General features: G+C 38.6%; 2 protein-coding genes and 1 pseudogene across 2 annotated transcripts; 1 reads left to right on the plus strand and 2 right to left on the minus strand.

Moving 5' to 3' along the window:
- Nucleotides 1-625: 625 nt before the first annotated feature.
- Nucleotides 626-4,772, plus strand: BRCA1 (breast cancer susceptibility1). The gene is made up of 14 exons (XM_079011030.1): nucleotides 626-846; nucleotides 951-1,004; nucleotides 1,127-1,197; nucleotides 1,489-1,596; nucleotides 1,661-2,151; nucleotides 2,251-2,337; nucleotides 2,427-2,969; nucleotides 3,089-3,189; nucleotides 3,315-3,501; nucleotides 3,589-3,689; nucleotides 3,757-3,841; nucleotides 3,924-4,089; nucleotides 4,178-4,296; nucleotides 4,373-4,772. Exons 1-14 carry the CDS (start codon nucleotides 791-793, stop codon nucleotides 4,691-4,693), a joined length of 2,490 nt encoding a protein of 829 aa, XP_078867156.1. The 5' UTR covers nucleotides 626-790; the 3' UTR covers nucleotides 4,694-4,772.
- A 2,221-nt stretch (nucleotides 4,773-6,993) lies between these two features.
- On the minus strand, nucleotides 6,994-7,374 carry LOC145063915 (putative mitochondrial protein AtMg00240 pseudogene; annotated as a pseudogene).
- A 578-nt stretch (nucleotides 7,375-7,952) lies between these two features.
- LOC145063916 (uncharacterized) lies at nucleotides 7,953-9,906 on the minus strand. The gene is made up of 3 exons (XM_079011473.1): nucleotides 9,643-9,906; nucleotides 8,210-8,884; nucleotides 7,953-8,123 (listed from the first exon to the last, which is right to left on the minus strand). The coding sequence occupies exons 1-3, from the start codon at nucleotides 9,904-9,906 to the stop codon at nucleotides 7,953-7,955; spliced, it is 1,110 nt and encodes a 369-aa protein (XP_078867599.1).
- Nucleotides 9,907-22,071: the final 12,165 nt, after the last annotated feature.

Below are 22,071 nucleotides of genomic sequence, written 5' to 3' on the forward strand. Positions count from 1 at the left end.
GCTTAGGGCGGTCGCCCAACTTGTCCAGACCCAAGGATCGGCCCTGCGTATGCATTTTCGTATAAAATGGTTTGTAGACGAATGCGATTAATCCACCTAGATGTTATACTTGTTATGTGTATCCTTAAAAGGAAATGATAATTATTATGTCATAAATTGTTAGATTTGTGTAAAGTGAATTGATTGGGGAAGTAATCAATATTTTATAGAATACAATCTAAAAGATGAACTTAGAACAATATCTATAGTTTTGATACAATGTTAGCATTGATAAAATAAAGGAAACATAAAACAAAGAGGTGTCCAAAGGCTTCGTGTATCCATACACCGAAGAAGAAGAAAACATGATATACGACAATGTTCTATCTAAAAGAATACAAACCGTAGATGAAAATTGCTAAAGAAACTAATTACGTATAAACACAAACATTTTTTTTGTTACAAATTAAAGATGTTTGGTCTAACTTATTATTATTTTTTTTTAAACACATACATTATAATTATTAAAAAATTAAACAATAAAGTTATTTTTTCTTTTTTGTTTTTTAAATTACTCGCCTATCCCGACATATTAGATTGACCGGTCATTTTTGGGTCGTTTGCGTATGCAGCAATTTTCACAAAGCGGGAAAGCATATGATGAAAAGTCTCCCGCGATGTGTAAAATTTTTAAAATTTCATACCTCCCCACTTCCATTTTCACAACACAAATCCATCCCTCCTCTCAATTCGTCTTCAATTTCAATTCACCTTCTTCATCTCTGCCGCAAAATATTCACAGATCTGAAAAATGGAGGCCACTTCGCACCTGGAACGAATGGGCGAAGAACTCAAGTGTCCCATCTGGTAATCTCCATACACAAAACTGATATCATGTTTCCTTTTGGTGATTGATTCCGTGGTTCAGGTGGCCTGGATTTCCTAGTTGTCTAATTTTCTGTTATCTGCAGTTTAAGTCTTTTGAAGTATGCAGTTTCGCTTACGTGCAATCACATATTTTGCAAGTAAGCTGTTCATTTGTTGTTGTTTAGAACATATATTTTTTTCTATTTTCCTTTACCATATCGTAGCGGCGGGAATGATTCAGATAAAATTAATTTACTTTCTTCTTTCCGATCATTTTCAGTCTTTGCATCGACAAATCTATGAAGTCCGATTCAACTTGTCCTGTATGCAAAACCCCTTATCGGCGAAGAGGTATTTCTGAATGCGATGCTTTTGTTCTTTTAAAAAACTCCTTAGATATGAATTGAAGTTAGGTTTTAAGATTGACAAGGCTTCAACTAGTTTATTAGACGGTAGTACTGAACATAACTTACAATCGCCAATTCTGGGTCTTAAGATTGACAAGTCCTGAACTGGCTTTCTGTTTGATACACGGTGGGTCTTATATAATGTGCTACAGATTAGTAAACATATTTGTTACATATGAACTCTCTTTTGTGTGTGTTCCCTAATTAGTAATGAACTCAATCTTATCTGTTTCAGAGATTCGTCCTGCACCTCACATGGATACTTTAGTGAACATTTACAAGAGCATGGAAGTTTCTTCTGGAGTCAACATATTTGTCACTCAAACAGAACCTCAAACATCAGGTATTAGTTCATAAGGCATATATAACTTGAGATACATGTTCAAACTTTTATCTTGGATTTTTAGGTCCTGAGGATCAAATAGAGAATGCGACTGCTTCTAGAAGTAAGACAACCAGCAAGGCCCTTGGAAACACACCAACGACACAAAATCAGAGAAAAAACAAAGGGAAATCCTTGAAAGGATCTCTAAAGAAGCCTAAAAGATGTACTTCAGATCCTGTGAGACCATCTTTCCCAATAAAGAAAAGGATTCAAGTGCCACAACATCATCCACAAGAAACACCAACAAGACCTGCAAATCCTGAAGGTGGGAAGCCTGAGCTTATCAAAGATAGAACTCAAACTAATGTGGCTGGATTAGAAGACACAGATCATTTACATGAGAACGAAGAAAGAATATTTTCCCCTTTCTTTTGGCTTAGAAATGAAGAAGATAATGAAGAAACAGTCGAACCTACACCTTTAGATCTTTTTAATGTTTCACAATCAAATGCTCCATGCTTCAGTGATATCAAGGACTCCCTTGAGGATCATTCTGGTCATGGGACCTCAAAGGTATCTTTATATTTTGATATAAGTTTGAGTTTTGTACTATTGTACATGATAACTGTTATAAAATATCGACTTTTCTTTATACTTGTTTCATCATTGCAGAATGATGTCAATTTAGATAGTGAAATGTTTGAATGGACACAAAGACCTTGCTCTCCTGAGCTTTGTGCAAGTCCAGTAAAGAAGCAGGTATTATATTATTATATTGTTTTATATAAATATGTTTTACTTTCTTTTTGGTTGATAATCATGCCACTTAATTTGGAATTGGGACTCAGGAAAAAGAATCTGATGGACATGATATGGTCCCAGAGAAGGAGACTGATAACATGGAAGTGGTTTTACCAAATTTATCCTCACTTCAAAAGGTTGACCATGAAGTTAAAGTCAAAGGGTCCAAGAAGAGAGCTAAAAAGACCAAGGAAAGCATCCAAAAGAAGAGAGTCAAGAGAGACACAGACAAAAAAGAAATCACTACTCAGCAACCTATAAAAAGGGCAAAAAAGTCAAAAAACCAAGATTCAAGTAACAGAAATAATACCATAACTGAGACCAACAAGACTATCATCTCCCAGTTTCCCATTAAGCCTTCTCTTGTCAATTGTAAGATAAAAGCTTGTTCTTCCACAAAACAAACTGATAAAGATAAAGTTTCCAAGAAATTGAAAACTTCTAAAAAGGTGACATTTTCTACAAACGAAGGGGATAAGATCAAACCAACTGATGACATTCCAAGAACGTCTGAAAATGTTACTACAAAGAAAAGTGGCACTCTGACTGAAATTTGTTGTGCTTTCTGCCACTCCAAAGAAGAATCAGATGTATTTTTACGCTTCTCTACCCTTTTTAATCCCAAATATTTTCTATTTGGTTTGTCTTATTTGATAACTGTTAAAAAGACATAATATTCTATTTCTAATCAAAAGTGCAAATACTGCAGATTACTGGATGCATGACACACTACCTTAAAGGAAAGCCTATAACTTTAGATCATGAAGGTGCACCAAATGCCATACATGCACATATCAACTGTACAGAATGGTAATTTACTGACATACCTGTTAATTATTAACTTTAAAAAGCCTAATTAGTTAGGTTTAAATGAAAGAATTTTCAACATGCTATCTTTTTAGTTGTTGATAAAGTGAAGTTGAAAATGTATACAGGGCTCCTAATGTATACTTTGAAGATGATATTGCTGTCAATTTAGAAGCTGAATTTTCTAGAAGCAAGAGGATTAAATGCTCTTGCTGTGGAATAAAGGGAGCATCTCTTGGATGTTATGAGAAAAATTGTCACAGAAGCTTTCATTTTCCTTGTGCAAAACTAACACCAGAATGCAGATGGGATAAGGTATCAATATAAATTATGTTTACTGTTAAAAAGAAAAAAAAAATATATACAGAAAATAAAAATGGGTTTACATTTTTCTTCACACAGGATAACTTTGTCATGTTATGCCCACTTCATGCCTCTCATAAGCTCCCAAATGAAACATGTGGTTCTCAACTAAAACAGAAAAATAAATCTGTCCCAAAAAGGTATGAATGTTTTTTTTCTTTCCATTTTGCTAATTTTTTATTTTGACATTGATATTTGTGCAAACAGACAGTTGACAAACACACGTTTGGACACACATGGGCTATTCACAAAAGTTGTTCTTTGTTGCTCTGCTCTCACAAACATCGAAAAGGTAAAATAAATATAAACATCCATGCATATATAAATTCACAAAATATATGTTGTTTTTAACTAACTTGGTAAGGGTATTATAGGAAACCATTGTAGAGTTTGAGAAGTTATCTGGAGTTACAATACTAAAAACATGGGATTCTAGAGTGACACATGTCATTGCATCAGTGGATGAAAATGGCGCATGTAGAAGAACTTTAAAATATCTCATGGGTATCATAGAGGGAAAGTGGATCCTCACCATTGAATGTAAGCATATATATAAATAGATATTACTTCATGTATATATAGCTATGTGTTTTATTTATTTATTTATTTTTATTTTGCATGTGAAAAGGGATTAAGGCTTGCTTGGAGGTCAAGAAACCTGTTGATGAACAGCTTTATGAGATTAATCTTGATGTTTATGGATTTACTGGAGGTCCTAAACTTGGGCGTTTTAGGCTACTCAACAAGGTTTATTTATTTATTTTTTGCTTTCATATTGAAATATCTAATACTGAATAGTATTTACCTATGATTTATTTTATAGGAACCAAAACTATTTAATGGTTTGAAGTTCTATTTTACTGGAGATTTTGTGGCTTCATACAAGGGATATTTACATGATCTTATAATTGCTGCTGGAGGCACAGTGCTACACAGGAAGCCTGTAAATTTGAATGATGAAAAGCAGTTCTTGATTTATAGCATTGAGATTCCTGATAAGATTAAACTGAAAGAGCGAAATCTTGTTTTGAGTCAAAGAAAGTCAGATGCAGAGGCTCTAGCAAGATCAAGTGGTGGTGTAGCTGTGAGCAACTTTTGGATCTTGAATTCTATTGCTGCTTCTAAGCTTCAAGATTTTGATTAGATTGTTTCTTGTTTACTTTAGTCTGGTTGCAAACATGTATAGAATGTTATCATGCTTGGATTTGGTACTAATTTTGTCATTTTGGTAAGGTATTAATAATATGACAATCTTTACAGAAAAATAAAAGTTTAGTAAAAAATGTTTAAAGATTATTGAGAAGATGACAAAATACTGAAAGAAATGGAAAGAAAAACAAAGGGTTAAAGACTTATATGGCTAATATTAACTATATACTATGTATGCATTTAGTCACTTATGTTTGTATTTGTATACATATGGCCATTAAACTTGTTTAAGCTATTCAAAAACACCCATATATGACTGGGTAGTGTAGGTTATATTGGTGATTTTGAATTTGAAAAGTTAAATGTGTATTATGTGGGGTTATTATGTAGAAATTAGGGAACCAATTCTCCGTTACATGCTCATATTATGTTGTTGGGGTATTATGTAGAAATTAGGGAACCAATTTTCCATTTCATGCTCATTTTATGTTGTCTCCTTGTTTTGATAATGACATCAAGTTTTCTGTTACACAGCCACCTTCTTGGTCAACCAAACATAGACATAGAAAGAGCACAATGTGTGAAAATATCCTTCTAATCGTTGATATCTACTACAATGGAACATTCGTCCCCAAGCCATTTGGATTGGAATGGAAGTCCTAGATGTTGACAACTCTAATGATAATGTTGTTTCCAAGTTATCAGACAATGATGATGATAATTGTGATCACAAAGAGGATGAGGAGGTCGTGTTAGTCAATAAGCTAGTTGATGATGCCTTCATAAATCCACTATCTCTTGTAAAAAAAAGATGACGATGATTGCATTATTGATGACCTTGAAGGACATGATTTTGGCTATATTGAACCACCAATCTACCATGTGCATGATGATACCTCGGAATGGAATAAGAAGGTTCCTTTATTATGTATGGAATTCTCTAATCCTAGAGAACATACACATTGGCCGGGTAATAATGCAGTTGCACATGGTTATGATCTATGGTATGAAACTTGGAGCAACTGTGAATTATTAATGGATAGGAAAACATTTTGTAAATGAAAGTTTGGAAAGGCCAAATTTGAGTTTTAGGAAAATAAAAGCCTAAATTTCAAAGAAATTTAATCTAAATGTCAAAGCAGTGTAGAAATGTAGCAAGGTTTGCATCGAGTGAGATTGAGGGTAGTTTGATTGGACACTATGGAAAAATATGGGATTATAAAGAGGAAATTAGGAGGGTAATCTAGGATCTACTGTTAAAATGGATGTGGACATCCCACCAGATTCACCCAGATATATTTTCAAAGTATTATGTTTGCTTTAAAGGTGTTAGAGATGGTTGGATGAAGGGTTGTAGAAGAGTGTTTATGTTTGATAGCTATTTTTTGAAAGATAACCGTAAAGGTGAGCTTTTTTCTATGGTGGTAGGGATGCCAATAACCACATTTATCCTTTTGCTTGGGTTGTTGTAAATGTTGGGAATAAAGACACATAGAAATGGTTTCTAGACCTTATTATGGATGCCATTTGATCGGACAATGGTGGTGGACTTACCATCATTCGAGATGGACACAAGGGTATGCATTTCTCTTATATTTTGCATGTGTTTTCATTGTTTTATTTTTGCATAGACAATATACTATACACATCTATGCTAACTTTAATAAAAAAGTTCAACGATGAATATTATTGGAAACTATTTTGGATTGTTGTGAAGTCTACCATAATAAATCTGATATAAAATAACCTTTTATTTATTGATTTCTTCAATTCTCAATTCAAGGATTACATTAGGTACATATAATACCGAAAATAGAGATTTACCCAAAAACTAAATAAAAGGAAACAAGATAACCATAATCTTTAAGAGATAAGGAGGCTTGATAAGGAAGCAATCGAAAAAATCATCTAGAAGACATCTGGGACGATTCTCAACACTCCCTCTCAAGTTGGACTGTGAAGATCATGAACACCCAACCTGATACGTAGAAATTTAAAACTTTCAGCTCCCAATGCTTTAGTAAAAATATCAGTTGGATGTGATTCAGAGAGAATGGGGCATGGCTTTATCTTCCAACTGTTAACCTTTTCATGAACAAAAAAACAATCCATCTCCACATGTTTTATCCTCTCGTGATAAACATGATTAACTGCAATGTGACAAGCTGCTTCACTATTACACATTATTGGTGTATCTCCCTCTTATGTAGCATCCAAGTCTTGAAGGAGCCATCACAACCATAAAACCTCACACACAGTACTAGCCATGGACCTATATTTAGCTTCAGCTGAGGATCAAGCCACAACACTTTGCTTTTTAGCTCTCAAAGAAATGGGGGCACCTCCTGAGCTAATGAAGTAACCATTACATGAGCGTCTTGTTGAAGGGAAACTTAACCAACTAGAATCACAAAAAGCTACCAGATTAAGATCCCCACTTGAAGGCAAAAACAATCTTGGTCCCGGTGTAGTTTTTAGATAACTCAAGACTCGAATAGCAACATCCATGTGAGTTTTTCGAGGCTTGCTTAAAAATTGGCTGAGCTGGTTCAAAGAAAAACAAACATCTGGATGGGTATCTGTCAGATATAACAGTCTTCCTACCAACCAACGACACCGTGAAGCATCAACTTCTGGGATATCATCATCTTTGTATAAACGAAGATTTTGTTCCATAGGGAACTCGCTAGGTCATCCTCCTTGAATTCCACAATCGTCCAAGATATCAAGTGTGTACTTGCGTTGATTGATCACCAACACCTCTGGAGATCGAGCTACTTATATTCATAGAAAGCATTTTAATGGAACCAAATCTTTAATTCTAAAATACATGTTAACAAAACATCATCAACATAGATAAGAGCAATGACATGGACTTAATTTATTTTGAATATAAACATAGAGTGATCAACCTTAGACTGTTTGAATCTATTTTTCGGTCAAAGCTGTAGTAAACTTTTGATACAAGAGGCTTGTTTTAAGCCATAAACCGATTTTTGTAGTTTGCACACCTAACCTTCATTTGATTTCACAAATCCTTGGGGAACCTTCATATATACTTATTCTTCCAAGTCACCATGCAAGAAGGTATTGTTAACATTGAGTTGGTGAACAACCTGTTGTTTCTTGGAAGCTACAACTAGTGCACCTCTAACGAATACCCGTTTAGCAACCGGTGCAAATGTCTCGTGGAAATCGATCCCTTTAACTTGCGTATACCCTTTTTCAACCAAACAAGCTTTAAATTGCTCTATCTACCCATCTGGTTTGTATTTCACTTTATACACCCATTTTGAATCAATAGCTTTCTTTATTATAAGAAGCTTAGCCAAGATCCAAGTTCCATTATCCTCAAGAGCCTTGATTTCTTTGCTCATAGCTTCACGCCATCTAGGGTCAGCTGTTGCTTGAGAAAAATTCTTTGGCTTATCACAAGATGCGATGGTTGCTAAGAAATCACGATGAGATTTTGAGAATTTATTATAAGATACATATGAGAAATAGGGTGTACCATAAAAACCGTGGAAGAATCTGAAGTGGGAACAATAGTCAAGTGCTCAAGAGATGGTGGCAAATCCATGAAAAAAATCATTGAAGCGTGTAGGTTTTGTTCTAACTCTAGTGCTTTGTCGTTTTTCATTTGTTGCTTGTTGTGCCTCGATATTATTCTTGGATGATTGGTTGTTTCTCGATTTGGACTGTAGTGGGTATTAGTTCCGTCTTCATTCTCTATTCCAAGATCAACATCATTACCTTCATCACGATGTTCACTTTCAAGCTCATGTTCAGTATCTTCATGAACATTGGAACTTGTATGATTTTCCCATAGTTCATTGTCATTGTCGATTACTTGTTGAAGTTTCATTAATGATTCAACGAAACTTGTGTCTTCAAAGTCCATTTTGGTCTCATAATCATTTCCAAATGGGAAGATGTGTTCGACAAAAGTCACATTAAGATTAGTGTAAACCTTTTCTCCCTTTATATCATAGAAATTGTAGCCCTTCTTTCTCATTGTGTAAACTAAAAAGACACACGTTCTCCCTCTTTCACTAAACTTATCTTGCTTTCCAATGTTATCGTGGACGTAAGCAAGACACCCAAAAACCTTGAGATGGTTATAGGTGGGTAATTTTCCAAGAAGTATCTCATATGGAGTTTTTCTATCAAGAACTTTAGTGGGTATCTATTTATGATATAAGTTGCAGTTGAAACACAATCAAACCAAAATTCGATGGGCAATGATGCTTGGAATCACAATGCACGACCCACTTCCAACAAATGACAATGTTTTCTTTTAACAACACCATTCTGTTCTGGTGTGTAGGGAAACAAAGTTTCCAGGAGTATTCCTTGTTCTTTATAGAAATCAAGCATGTGTATTGATTGGAATTCATAACTATTATTTGTTCATATCCTTGTAATTCTTTTATCGAATTATGTTTTAACAATATTATAAAAGGAAATAAAAAATTCTCCTGCTTTAGATTTGTTTCTCATTAGATAAACCCAAACTCCCCTACTATGGTCATCCATAATAGACAAAAATAATGTTCTCCATTAAGAGTAGCATGTTTTTATCGACCCTAAATCAATGTGTATTAAATCGAAACACTCCATGGGTTTAGAAAAACTAATGGGAAAAGGTAATCTAGTTTGTTTTGTTTGAATGCAAGAATCACAAAATTGGTTACAGTTACCTACGTCTAATTGTTGTATCTTCTTTAAAATTGCTTCAGATGCATGTCCTAATATTTTGTGCTAAATCATTTGCTTACTTAAAACTGCCATTGCCACCCTATATCTTTTGAATGGTTCCAAATAGTATAAGCCATCTCGTTCTTTACCCGTCCCAATCAGATTCCTCGTACGTAAGTCCTGTATTAGACATGAATCCGGAAAGAAGGTTAAAGAACACTTTAGGTCACGAGTTAGCCGACTTACAAATATCAAGTTACATTTAAAATTAAGAACATTTAAAACATCCTTTAGATCAAATCCATTTGGAAATTGGACATTTCCTACATGTTTAATCGGTAATGATTGATCATTAGGAATAGTCACAGAAACATTTTCTCTGTTTTTAATTGTTTTTAACCAATGTTTGTGAGGAGTGATGTGTTCACTGGCTCTCGAGTCGATGACCCAATAATTTTGTGTTTTGTTCTTAACAGTCATGTATGCTTTCAGAATATTCTTACCGGTCATGTTGGCTTTTGGTGTGTTTTCAAAAGGTTTTGCTGACCGTATCATCTTCAAGAGGCTGTCATATTCTTCTCTAGTGATCACCAATGAACTTGTTTCCTCTGTGACAGTTGTAACATGTGCTTGGACCTTTTTCTTTACTAGTTGAGTTTTCCCAATGGTGGACTTTGTGTTCCACCATTCAGGATAACCAACCAATTCAAAACATCCATCGATGATGTGCCCTGATTTCTAGTGAGAGCACCAACGATCATCAGATTTTGATCTCTATCCATGATCATCTCGTTTTGATTGAGATGCAAATTTTCTAGATTGTCGTGTGCATTCTCTTCCTGTGGTTTGAAATGCAAATGACTCACTGTTGGTGCTACGAGTAGCTCCAATGATTCATTGCTGTTCATCTTGACTAACAAGATGATATGTAGTCCTCAAAGTGGGAACCAGACTGTTACCCAGGATTGAGTTTTAACAACATTGAACTCCTAATTGAGACCCATGAGAAAGTCATACAATCGTTCCTTTTCTATTAAATTAATCATCTCTTTGTTGATATTGCATTTACATCATTGGCAAGTGGGGATTTGACTGATGAACTAAATTTCGTCCCAAATACTTCTAAGTTTTGTGTAATAGTCGGAAACAGTCATACCTTCTTGTCTCAACATGCCACTCCACAAAAGTTTCAAGTTGCTACGGAGTAAATGAAGAAAATAGACATCGATGACCATTGATCTTAGAGGTACGGATTCCAGATGTGAGGCGACAATAGCAACAAATGTCATTTTCCTCTATGCATGACTTGGAGAAGCTTGAAATCGTCGATATTTACTTTCATGATATGGCAAAAATCCCATGTCTCCAGCAACATAGTTAAGGTCAATATTTTCAGGTCTAAATTGTTGGATTAGGTGTCTAAGCCCATAACTATAATTGGTATGTATTTGATCCGATAGTAGCATGATCCTTTTAGGTTGCCTTCACAATAGTAATTTGATAGGATGAATTATGGAGAAAGAGGTTGATAAATGATTTATTAATATATTATAAGAATAAGATATTAATTGAGAAATCATATTATTTAATTAGTGTTGATCAGAAATTAATTTGGAATTAATTTAGTGATTAAAAGAGACTGATTAAAAGTAAGGGGACTAATATTGCAAATCATTGATAGTTGTAAGTTGGGCTGATGGACTCTCAAGGAAGGAGTGGACGAAATCTATGGGAAGCTCATATAGATTTCCTCCAAGGGGCTTTCTAGAAGGATCCCATGGATTTCTTAAGGCTTAAGCAGAGAATTAAGGTTTCCACCTAAAACCCTAGCAGCTCAACTATATAAGGTACCCTTGGCTTAAGGTTTTCGGTCCTATGCATTCTTAAAGAGCCCTAGCCGAATTCATGAAGCATCCATCACCTCTCTCTTGTTCATACTTTGATAAGTGGTGTTTGTGACTCCATTAGAGGTGCAACACTTGAGGCACTAAGCTCTTGAAGGTCAAGATAAAGCAATCAACAAGAAATGTATTCTTCTAACCCTAATATGATTAGATTTTGTTTTCTTGTATGCTAGATTAAGGTTTTGCTTTGGAAAATTAATTTGCATGTATAAACTAAGAAAAACCTAGATCCAAAGCAAATAGGGTTGCATGTGCACATAGGAATGTTGTAATGCTCAAAACCCATCAGTGGTATCAGAGATTAGGGTGTTTTTCTATTATATATGATGCAATTGTAGTTTGTTCAAAGCTGAATCAAATTCATTTTTGGTCTCTGTCTGATGAACTCGACGAGTTGGACCAACTCAACGAGTTGGTTCGTCTGTTGACAGATTTTTCGGATTTCAGCCCTAAATTAGTTAAGGATCATTACCTTAAACTGTTTTTACTGTTTAAATTCGAATTTTCTGACATGGTAATGAATATCTTCATCTAATTGAAAGATAATGGTCAAATTTTAAGATAATGTTCAAAATTATGTGATTAGTTTAATTATTTAAAGTTTGATCTAGAAGTTTTGAAAAGTTTCAAAATTTTCCCTCAAGTTTTGGAATTTAAAATTTGATTAAAAGTTTTAATTTTGAAATATTAAATTCTAAAACCTTAGTGTTTTAAAAGTTTAAAATACATCCCTTATACTATTATAATATTAAAAGATTAATATGTATATATATATATATATATATATATATATATATATATATATATATATATTAGTGTTGTAAAAATCTCGATTAAGTCCCAATTAATCTCTGATTAATCCTTAGGCGCTACTCGAACGATTAGAGAGCGTCTAGTGATTAATCCATGCATACAAAATGACTGAAACAGTAGAACCCGATGAAATTTAAACACTTTGAATAAGTTATATCTCAATAGAAAGCATTTGAGGTATGATTAGTGTTGTATTTATCATATTAACCTATTTTGTTATGATATTAGTGATATTTATGAACTTTTATATGATATTATTCATATTTAATTTTTAAAATATAACAAATTAGCAATTAATGGTCCGCGATTAATCCCCCGATTAATCTCTGTCTAGCCGATTAATCCCTTAACCCTAGTCTACCGACTAGCTAACGTCGAACGATTTTTACAACATATATATATATATATATATATATATATATATATATATATATATATATATATATATATATATAAGATAAGTCAGTCTTACCGTTAGTAGGCCTCATTCACAAAGCTGATCTATAAGGGGGGGTATAAGGAAACTGCCTATAAAATGGTGGTTAAATGGGTGTCCACTTTCACTTACCGCTTCTTTGATTGGTGGATGGTCGTTAGCCAAACGGGTAGGATAGGACATTAATTCCTCATTAATAAGTATAATGAATATTATAAAGTAACTAAATATTTTTATAAATTCCCAATCTTAGTTACTTTAGGAAATGTGAAAATGATGCTAGGCCATGAAAGTGCACTTTGCACCTTGTGAAGTCGTTAGTGGAGTGTGTGTGGTTAACTGACACACTAACTTGGACTAACAAGGGTGGAAAATGATAGCTCGAGAATTACCATAGATCAATGGAGCGTGTGTGGTTAACCGACACATTGATTAGGTGGTAAACGACATCGAGAGTGCCAAGCTAATTTCATGGTTATTCACACCTTGTTTGTGATCCTCGGTATCCCAATCACAAACTTGAAGGACATAACTGAGATTAAACATGCCATTGAAAAGTTCAATGAATCTCAAAAGAATCTAGGAATTTCATTTCATTTAAAACCTAATTCTTCATTCGTTTTTTTTTGTGGTGGAATTGGTAAATCGTCATTTACCTACCTTCAACTAATTTGCAACTGGATTACGACACCCCTTTTCCGAATTGTGAATTATTGTGTTGGGTCCTAACCTTAGTATTTCATTTGGGTGTTATATTAAGGATTCTTTATCTAATCAAAACTTTGCTCCTTTTTTCTTTTTCAAATGTCTGGCTCAAACAACGCTTCTGGCTCGAACTCCAACTCTTCAAGCTCCTTTTCCCTTTTGAACATTTGTGGGAGGGTCACTTTCGATGGATCCAATTTCAATGATTGGATCCGCAACATGCGAATGGCACTGTGATACAAGGAGAAAGAATACGTCCTCGATAAAGAAATTAAAGAGATAGATGAAACCAAAGCTACTGCTGAACAAATAAATAAGTATAGGGCTCATGAAAAAGACGCGACATAGGTGTCGTGTATTATGGTAGCCACTATTACTCCTGAGCTGCAATGGTTCTACGAGGATTACTGACCTTACGACATGTGCCAAGATTTGATGGAAAAATACCATCAAAGTGCACGTCAAGAAAGGTACGAGATTGTTGCCTCACTAATAAAAACCAAGATGAAAGATGGAGAGTCCATCACGAGCTACTTGCAAAGGATGCAAAGGTATGCAGATCGTTTGCTCAAGTTGAATGTCAACTTTGACGAAGAGTTGGCAATTGATATAATCCTAAACTCTTTACATCCTTGTTATGACCAGTTTAATATGACTTATCATATGAACAAGGAGGAAGTCACCTTGAGCAAGATTCAAGGTTTGTTGAGAACTGCTGAGAGTGGACTTAAAGGCAAAGCTGGCGAGTCCACCCCTACTGCTGCTGCCTCGGTCCTCGTTATTGGACATGGTAAAGGGAAAAAGAGGAAAGCTCCCTCTAAGAGCCATAAGGGAAAGTCCCATGATGGATCCTCTTCAATTGGATCCAAAGGTAAAGTCGGTTCTGCCACTCCCCCTCATCCGATCCTAAAGAAGCAACGTGCTTCTACTGTCACGACAAGGGGCATTGGAAACGAAGCTACTCGAAATACTTGTAGGACATCAAAGATGGGAAGATAAAGCCCACCTTCGCATGTATTTATACTATTCAATCTAATAACTCATCACATGGTAGGTCTTGGGTCCTTGATACAGGATGTGGTTTTCACATTTGTTTTGATTTGCAGGGGCTAAGAAGAAGTAACGACCCAATTTTTAAGTCCAAAAATTTCTTTTTAAATTAACTGATTCATAAAAACATTCATAAGAAAATACTGTGAAATCACATCATCTCATAAAACAATGTATCATGTCTGGAAACCCAAGTCACAAAATAATAACATGTCAGAGTACAATCCCAGAATATCCATAGTGTGGAAAACAAAGAATGTGTGTATGATGTGCCGCTACCGTGCCAGCTCCTTCCCCTTCGCCGAAGAGGTACCTGAAACCAAAACTGTAAACTGTAAGCACGAAGCTTAGTGAGTTACCCAATCGTACCACATACCATACAATCACATAACATACATACTGTCGGGAAATTATGGGGTGCCCGACCTACCCCGTACGGCCATTCTGGGGTGCCGACCTACCCGTACGACCATTCTGGGGTGCCGACCTACCCATGCGGCCATTCTGGGGTGCCGTCCTACCCATGTGAAACCATTCTGGGGTGCTGACCTACCCGTCGGTCCTAACAACCGACCCTCGGGGCTATTCCACCCCTACTGCTACTATCACATATATCATAACATAAACATACTATCAGACATATATGGGGTGTCCGAACTACCCTTCGGTCCTAACAGCTGAACTTGGGGAATATTCCCCTCCTACTACCATTATCACATATAACATATCATGCCAACATATAAACATATCAACACATATTATCAGACATATCTGGGGTGTCTGACCTACCCTTCTGTCCTAACAACCGAACTCTACTACTATCACATATAACATATCAGGTAGTAGCAAACCAAGATGATATCACAAAGACAATCATCTAACATACAACTCCTACTGGTGGGCCGACATTGTGGCCGTAGACCCACCGCTACTGGAAGGTAACTCACCTCGAGCAAGTAGTTGCTGATAATTCGTGTGGGAAGTCTCTGTCTGCCGCTGCTCCGAAAATCCTCCGGCTACAATCCCCACAAAACACTTAGTCATAAACTGACATATACTCTTAGGGTAAAATGACTATTTTACCCCCAATCCAGTCCAAGTCAAAGTCAACTTCAAGTTGACCCGACTCGTCGAGTTGAGCCGTCAACTCGTCGAGTCCCTAACCCTTTACACGTCCTTATCCATGACTCGACTCGTCGAGTTTGGTGATGACTCGACGAGTTCCTCTTCTATAAGAACATCGAATGATCCTTCATCCGACTCGCCGAGTTGTATGAACAAATCGTCGAGTTCACCTTCATCTGACGATCAAGTCTGACCTTGACTCACCGAGTTGTTTGAACAACTTGTCGAGTTCATCTTCAATCTTAAGGAGATTGCCTTGGACTCGCCGAGTCTGTTCTAGCACTCGTTGAGTCCCATGAACTCCAGGTCTAAAACTAAGTCCAATGTGTTGGGTCACTCTTTCTATCCTGCTACAACCCTTCTAACACCCAACTGAGTTCTTTTGACCCTCAACATATATGGGACTCAAAGCATTGGACTCGTCGAGTCCCAGCAACGGACTCGCCGAGTCGGTCACATCCACACTCTAAATCCTCGATTTCTGATGTACAACCTTTCATCAAAAGGTAGATCCAAGCCCCTAGACTCGATCTAGCACGTAAAGTTACAAACTTTACGTGCATGCATGGAAGAATGAGCCCAAATGGCTCAAAAAGGAACTCCCAACATGCATGTGGCTTTCCATGGGTTCTAAAACAATTGATTTCTGCCTTAGGGTCCCTCAAGAACCCTGGATCCAAAACCCTAGCCCTTAACCATGCTTGCAGTCATGGTTGGTAGCCAAAATGACTCTTAGAAGCCCCAACTTCCTTCAAGAATAGATCTATAATAATAATGAGGAAGGTATAAGCTTTATCCCTCAAATGCACTGTGGAAGATGCTCAAACTCGGATCCCTCTAACCTCTTCTTGTTTCTTCAATCTTTTCCTTCCTTTCTTAGATCACAAAAGCACCAAAATCACTCAAAAGGCCTTAGATCTTCACTCACACGATTAGGGTTCGCTATGGGGGTCTTTTGAGAGCAAATGGGGCGATGGGTGATTGAATGAGATATTTAAATAGGGTGCAAACCCTATGATTAGGTTTTTTGTCCAGCTAGGGCCTACTCGTCGAGTCCGGGACCCGACTCGTCGAGTCCATCACTTAAGTCCCGCGTTCTATCCCGCTTCTACTTGGCGAGTTGGTCCTTCAACTCACCGAGTCCAAGGCCAAAAATGCAAAACACTTAGATAAAAATAAAAAGAAAAATGTACCAAGAACCAGGTGCTACAAATCTCCCCCACTAATTTTAGACTCCGTCCTCGAAGTCTGCTGCTTGTTCCTGAAACAGCTTTGGGTAATGCTCCATCATCTCGTCCACCGACTCCCAAGTCTATTCTGAGCCCTTCCGATGCTGCCATTGCACCTTCACGAGCTCCACCCTCATGTTCCTCAGATCCTTTGACTTCCAGTCGAGGATCGCCACAGGTCTCTCAATGTAATTCAGGCTGCCATCAACCTGAATGTCCTCCAAGGGCACCATTGCTGAGTCGTCCACCTGGCACTTTCACAACTGGGAAACGTGGAAAGTGCTGTGGATCTGACTAAGTTCGGTTGGCAGATCCAGCCTATACGCCACCTTGCCCACCCGAGCTATAACCCTGAACGAACCAATGTACCTGGGGCCCAGTTTTCCACGTTTCCTGAATCTGATAACGCCCTTCCATGGCGACACCATCAGGAGAACCATATCCCCGACCTGGAACTCCAGGTCTGATCGGCGCTTATCGGCATAACTTTTCTGCCGACTCTGAGCAGTCTGAAGCCTGCTCCGGACCTGCTGAATCCTCTCTGTCGTCTTGAGCACTACTTCAGTGCTCCCCATTACCATCTGTCCAACCTCGCCCCAACATATCGGGGTCATGCACCTCCTCCCATACAACATCTCGAGGGGAGGGCGGTCAATGCTCGCATGATAACTATTGTTATAAGAGAACTCTACCAATGGAAGGTAGGTATCCCAACTACCTCCGAAGTCTAACACGCATGCTCGCAGCATATCCTCCAGAGTCTGGATGGTCCGCTCGCTCTGACCATCCGTCTGCGGGTGAAAGGCGGTGCTAAAGTGCAGATGAGTACCCAAATCATCATGAAACTTCTTCCAAAACCTAGAAGTGAACCGCACATCCCTGACTGAAATCACCAAAGCTGGCACCCCGTGCCGCACCACCACCTCCCTGATATAGATGTCGGCCAACTTTTTGGCCGAAATTATCTCCTGAATCGGGATAAAATGGGCACTCTTGGTCAATCGATCAACGATGAACTAAATCGAATCCACTCCCCACGCGGTCCTGGGAAGCTTTGTGATAAAATCCATCGTAATGTCTTCCTATTTCCATAGCGGAATATCCAACGGCTGCATCTTGCTGTGTGGTCTCTGATGCTCGGCCTTGACCTTCCTACAGGTCAAGCACCGCTCCACGTACCATGCCACATCCCGCTTCATGCAGGGCCACCAATAGTCCAGATGAAGATTCCTATACATCTTCGTCTCCCCGGGATGAATGGAGAATCGAGATTTGTGCGCCTCCTCCATCAAAACCTGGCGCACACCCCCGTGGTACAACACCCACACCCTACGGTGTAGTGTCAGCAATCCTCGGCTGTCATAGTCGAAGGAGGAGACGTGCCCCACAATTTGCTCGCTCTTCTGATGTTCCTCCTTTATGGCCTCCTGTTGGGCCGCCCGAATCCGCTCCAACAGTGGAGTCACCACTGTCATCCTCAGACAGATATCCCTAATCGACACTGCCTTGCGACTAAGCGCGTCGGCCACCACATTGGCCTTCCCCGGATGGTAAAGGATCTCGCAATCATAGTCCTTCAACACGTCAAATGCACTGTGGAAGATGCTCAAACTCGGATCCCTCTAACCTCTTCTTGTTTCTTCAAGCTTTTCCTTCCTTTCTTAGATCACTAAAGCACCAAAATCATTCAAAAGGCCTTAGATCTTCACTCACACGATTGAGGTTTGCTATGGGTGTCTTCTGAGAGCTAATGGGGTGATGGGTGATTGAATGAGATGTTTAAATAGGGTGCAAACCCTCAGATTAGGGTTTTTGTACAGCCAGGCTCTATGTAACACCGTTAATTTCAAACCAAAAATTTCATTTTTGTCACAACCATTTTCACACAAAATGTTTTATAAAGTATCCAATAATAGTTATCAAAACATACCGTATCCCAAGATCACAAAAATCAAATCCTCTCTCTAGTGTGTACGAGTCACGCCAGCGCCTTTCCACGGTCCTCGCTAGTACCTGAAACACATAACACAACAACTATAAGCATATTGCTTAGTGAGTTCCTCAAAATACCCTTACACACATACGCCTTTCCAAGCCATACTCTACACGACCTTCCGGTCCATGTGTCTCAGGGGACTTCCGTCCCAGTCCCATTAGACCTTCCGGTCCTACTCGTATCAACCTTCCGGTCCTACTCGTATCGACCTTCCGGTCCATGACTCCCTGATCTTTCGGTCCACGTCATAATGCCTTCCGGCCCATATCATACATAGCATACATATCACATACATAACGCATACAAAACGTGCAACGCATAGCATACAAAACATGCAACTCATAGCATACAAGACCTTCCGACCACACATAAGTACCTTTCCAGGTACAGTATAGTGAGAAGACTCACCTCAGATATCTCGGTAAGTCTCTGTCTCGGTAGAAATGTGATCTAGTCTCCGCCTAATCACATAAAGCAAATACTCCCATAAATACAACTGTACTCAACCCTAAAAGTCTACAAGGTCAACGGTCACACTTTGACCCGACTCGGCGAGTGCACTAGGGTGACTCGGCGAGTCTACACGTGTCCACTGACTCTCTCTTAGACCCTCTCTTGGCATGTCGAGTACTCCCCTGACTCGACGAGTTCCACCTGGCAAGAATCGCGGGGCCACCCCGACTCAACTCGCCGAGTCCCAAGAACAACTCGGCGAGTTCCAACTTGAACTCAGACCCCGGACTCTCCCTGACTCACCGAGTCATTCCTCCAACTCGACAAGTCCACTCACTGAGTGATTAACAGGCAACCTTCAAACTACTCGCCGAGTCTGTTCTTCAGACTCGGCGAGTTCATGCCATGCACAAACTCAAAATGACTTCTGAGGTTAGATCTGTTCCATACAACCATAGATCTAGCCTCCCCAAGCATGATAATCACGTAAAGTTCGGACCTTGACACACATATAACATAGAAATGGTCCGAAATGGTGATTTAGCCCCAAAAATGACATTCTAAGCTCATGACTTCCAAAATGGCTCATAAAGCTCCAAGGGTTAAGGTCTCTGGACCTCTTTGAGTCCAGATCCAAAGCACAAACTCGAAAAGGGGACTAAATACTCTACATACTCTTCTTCTAAAGGGTTTAAAAACCCTAACTCTATGAATCAACACCCAAAACTGGAGAAGGTCCGAAGGAATACCTTAATATGAAGCCTTTGATCTCTGAAGACACTAGATTTGCACTTCCTTCAGCCTTCTTTTGCCTTGGTCACTTTCTCCTTCAAATTTCACCAACAAAAGATCAAAAATGGCCTCTCTTCTCCTCACAAGCGATCTAGGACTCTCTCTGGGGTGTGGTAGCCGCAATGGACGGCTATAAGGGCCTTTAAATAGGTCTCAAACCCTGGAAATTAAGGTTTCATTAAACAACGTGGACTCGCCGAGTCCACTCATGAACTCGCCGAGTCCAACTCTGAACTCTCATACGAATCCGCGACCATACTCGGCGAGTCTAGACGCCAACTCGCCGAGTCCCCCCCTCAAAATCCAAAAATAAAGGAACAAAATCTCATACTTGGAAATCCGGGTGTTACACTCTACTCGTCGAGTCCGGGATCCGACTCGCCGAGTCCATCACTTAAGTCCCGCGTTCCGTCCCGCTTCAACTCGGTGAGTTGGTCCTTCAACTCGCCGAGTCCAAGGCCAAAAATGCAAAACACTTAGATAAAAATAAAAAGAAAAATGTACCAAGAACCAGGTGCTACATATAGCACCTGAGTTTTATGGTTTTCATATTACTATGGAAGGTGATACATTTATTAGTGATAGTACACTTGTAAATTTGGATGAGCCTACTAACTATAAGGAAGCCATGGAAGGCCTGAAGTCTGCAAAATGGAAAGAGGCAATGGACAGCAAGATCCAATCCATGTATGACAATCAAGTTTGGAACTTGGTTGACAATGTACCAGGTTGGAAGATAGTTGGGTGCAAATGGATCTTTAAGAGGAAGACTGGCATGGATGGAAAGGTGCATACGTTCAAGGCATGGCTGGTTGCAAAGGGCTTTACTCAAACCCCAGGGGTTGACTATGATGATACCTTCTCACCAGTGGCCAAGATCAAGTGTATTAGGGTTATGTTAGCTATCTCTGCCTTTCTTGATTATGAAATTTGGCAGATGGATGTCAAAAATGCCTTCCTTAACGGGAAGCTAGCTGAAGATGTTTACATGTGTCAGTCAGAGGGTTTTGTGGATGCTAAATATCCTAATAGAGTATGAAAGCTTGAGAAATCCATTTATGGATTAAATCAAGCATCTCGCAGATGGAATCTTTGTTTCGATGAAAAAGTCAAAGAGTTTGGATTTTCGAGAAGCGAGGATGAGTCCTATGTGTATGTCAAGGCTAGTGGGAGTATATTTAGCTTTCTAGTTTTGTATGTTGAATACTGCTCATAGGAAACGACATCCCGACCTTGCATGAGGTTAAGTCCTGGCTTGGGAAGTGTTTCGCTATGAAAGATCTAGGAGAAGCTACTTATATTCCGTGGATAAGGATTTTGAGAAATAGAAGTATGAGACTAATAGGATTTAGTCAAAGTACATACTTGGACAAGGAGCCAAAACGTTTTAGCATGGAGAATTGCAAGAAAAAGGAACTACCAATCCAAAGCAATACCAAGCTGAGTAAGACTTAGAGTCCGAGTACCGATGCTGAGATAGAGGAAATGACTTGAGTGCCATATGCTTCCGCCATTTGGTTCGATCATGTACGCTATGACATGTACTCACCCTGATGTGGATTTTGCGTTGAGCATGGTTATCTGATATCAAGGGAACTCGGGTAGAGCTCATTTGACAACAGTTAAGAATATTCTTATGTACCTACGAAGGACTAAGGACTGGGTCCTTACATTTGGTGGGAGTGATGACTTGAGAGTGACAGGGTATAGTGATGCCAGCTTTCAGACCGACAGAGATAACTTCCGCTCTTAGTCGGGCTGGGTATTTACCCTAAATAGAGGAGCAGTTACTTGGAAAAGTTCCAAGCAGAAGACCGTGGCCGATTGAACGTGCGAATCAGAGGACATAGCAGAAAACGAAGCGTCGAAGGAGGCAATATGGTTGGAGAAATTCATTGGAGACCTTGGAGTTGTAGCAACCATAAAGGAGCATATGAATATTTTCTGTGATAACGAAGGAGCGGTTGCCTTAACCAAGGAACCAAGGGATCATGGTAGATCCAAAGACATCGAGATAAAATACTACTTCATTAGACATTGGGTGGAAGAGGGACTCCTCATAGTCAAGAAGGTATCATCATAGGAGAATCCAACAGATCCCCTCACAAAGGGTCTGAGTAGGACTAAGCACTTACAACATGCGATGAGCATTGGTCTGAAGGACAATATTAG

Source organism: Lactuca serriola, chromosome 7 (genome assembly GCF_051521515.1).
Source record: "Lactuca serriola cultivar US96UC23 chromosome 7, Lser_US96UC23_V15, whole genome shotgun sequence".
NCBI classification, from domain to species: domain Eukaryota; kingdom Viridiplantae; phylum Streptophyta; class Magnoliopsida; order Asterales; family Asteraceae; genus Lactuca; species Lactuca serriola.